General features: G+C 39.1%; 1 protein-coding gene across 1 annotated transcript in view; it reads left to right on the plus strand.

The window, feature by feature from the left end:
• The window catches only part of Il13ra1 (interleukin 13 receptor subunit alpha 1), a 57,369-nt gene that overhangs the window by 38,456 nt on the left and 16,769 nt on the right, over positions 1 to 2,144 (plus strand). The window contains exon 9 of the mRNA XM_031349150.1: positions 1,924 to 2,020. Within this exon, the coding sequence (XP_031205010.1) occupies positions 1,924 to 2,020 (97 nt within the window). The remainder of the gene's footprint in view (positions 1 to 1,923; positions 2,021 to 2,144) is intronic.

The raw sequence follows: 2,144 nt of genomic DNA on the forward strand, positions 1-2,144 counted from the left end.
CCATGGAAGGATTTTCAGAGACAAACTATGGAGCAGAGACTGAAGGAAGGACAATCCAGATACTGCTCTACCTGGGAATCCTTCCCATATTCAATCATCAAATCTAGAACACTATTATGGATGCCAACAAGTGCTGGCTGACAGGAGCCTGATATAGCTGTCTCCTGAGAGGCTCTGACAGTATCCGACTAATACAGAAGTAGAGGCTCATAGCCATCCATTGGACTGAGTACAGGGTCCCCAATGAACAGCTCTTAAAAATAGTCAGAAATGGGGTTTTGAGTAATATAATTACATATTCATTAAGAGACTGAATAAGCTCTGCATCAGGCATGGTTACATTATTTATTTATTGTTACATAGCAAAGCACACCAACACATTATCTAGGAATGGTGGCTAATACCTGTAATTCCAATACTCAAGAGACTGAACCAAGAAAATTGACATAAGTTTTAAGGCCAGCCAAGGCTGCATGGTGGATCAGCCTGGACAACTGTGTGAGACTAAAAAAGAAAAAAAATATAGAAAAACAAATAAGTGAGCCAAAGTTTAACAGCTTACAATAGCAGACACTTACTATCTCCAAGTTTCTCTAGGTAAGGAGAATGGCATGTTTTAGGTAGATGCCCCCAAGGTTGCATCAGGGGTGTAAATAGTACTGTAATCTCATCTAAGCCAAAGACTTGACTGAGGCTAGAGAGTCCACTTTTAGGCGTACCAAAGGGGAAAAAAGAAGAGATTACATAGAGAAACACTAGGGAAAGTTCAGATGAATACTGGAGTAAGGTAGTCACAACCAAGAAATCCCAACGATGGTAAGAGCCACCAGAAGCTGGGAAATGGTGAGAGATTATTTTCTAGAGCCTTCAGAGGGAGCATGGCCTTCCTTGCCAGTATCTTGATTTTGAGCTTCTCAATTCCAGGACTGTGAGAGAAAACTTTTTTAAAGTATCTATAATCTGCTGCAGTAGGAAACTAATACAAATATATTTTTTAGTTTCTTGTTCCTTTAGGCCACTCCACAGGGCTCTTTTCTGACATAGAAATCTGCTTCCTCAATTGAGCAATCCTAGCAAGAAAGGGTATGTAAGAGAACAGCTTTGTGAAAACCATAGTCCATCATCACCTATCTTGGAAATAAGAGATCATCATTGGTGCTACTTTTGTTATTTAGAAGCAAGTCAATTAGTGGAGCCCATGTCAAGAAGGGGAATTATATAAGAGTATGATCATTAGGAGGCAGGAATCATTTGGGTCATTTTAGAAGCTCCCTAAAACAAGGACATTAGGTCCTGATGATGCTTTCAAGATACTCATGCCCTTGTGGGAAATATGAACCTAGAAATGAATAAATAGCCTTCCATGTATTCACTGTAGAAAGCTGAAATTTGTAATTAGACAGGTCTATATTTTAAGCCTTCCTGAGCCTTATCTCCTGAACAGAGCTGAGATGATATTGTATAACAGATAGAATTAGAGATAAGCACGTGAGGGCACCTGAATGGTATCAGATACATAGGGGAGGCACTCCTTAGGGATCATAATGAGGGTACTTGTTAGGATTTACTTAAGTAAGCAATAGTGAGAAGTAAGAGAGTACAATAATACATCTTAAGGTAAAGAGTAAGAAAGGACAGCTACTGAGAAGAGATATAAAATCTTTTATTTAATACAGTCAAAAACAAGATGCCCTAGTTGCAAACAATCATTAAGGTGTTCACTCATGTAGAAAGCTCAGGCACTAGAGCAGGAGAATTTTCCAACTATTATAGTATAAATGAAGAGTTTTGGGGGAAAATGCTTTGAGGCATAGGAAAGAAATATCTGTGATCTCACTAGTAAGTGGAACTGTTGCCTGATTTATCACATACACAAAATTGTTTTTAGTTCTCACGTCTCCATGTTTGCTTCCTATTCTGTAGGTAAGGAGAGAAACTCCACCTTCTATACCGCCATGTTACTCATCATTCCAGTCTTTGTTGCAGTGGCAGTCATAATTCTCCTTTTTTACCTGAAAAGGTAAGCCACCGGCCCACCCAGGCAGACGTCACAGTTCCTGCTGGCCTTGGTGCTATACTCGTTATTCTTCATGCCGGTTACTCTTCATTTGTATTGTGTTTGCCTAGAATTTTTTTTTTTTTTT

This window comes from Mastomys coucha, chromosome X (assembly GCF_008632895.1).
Source record: "Mastomys coucha isolate ucsf_1 chromosome X, UCSF_Mcou_1, whole genome shotgun sequence".
NCBI lineage: Eukaryota > Metazoa > Chordata > Mammalia > Rodentia > Muridae > Mastomys > Mastomys coucha.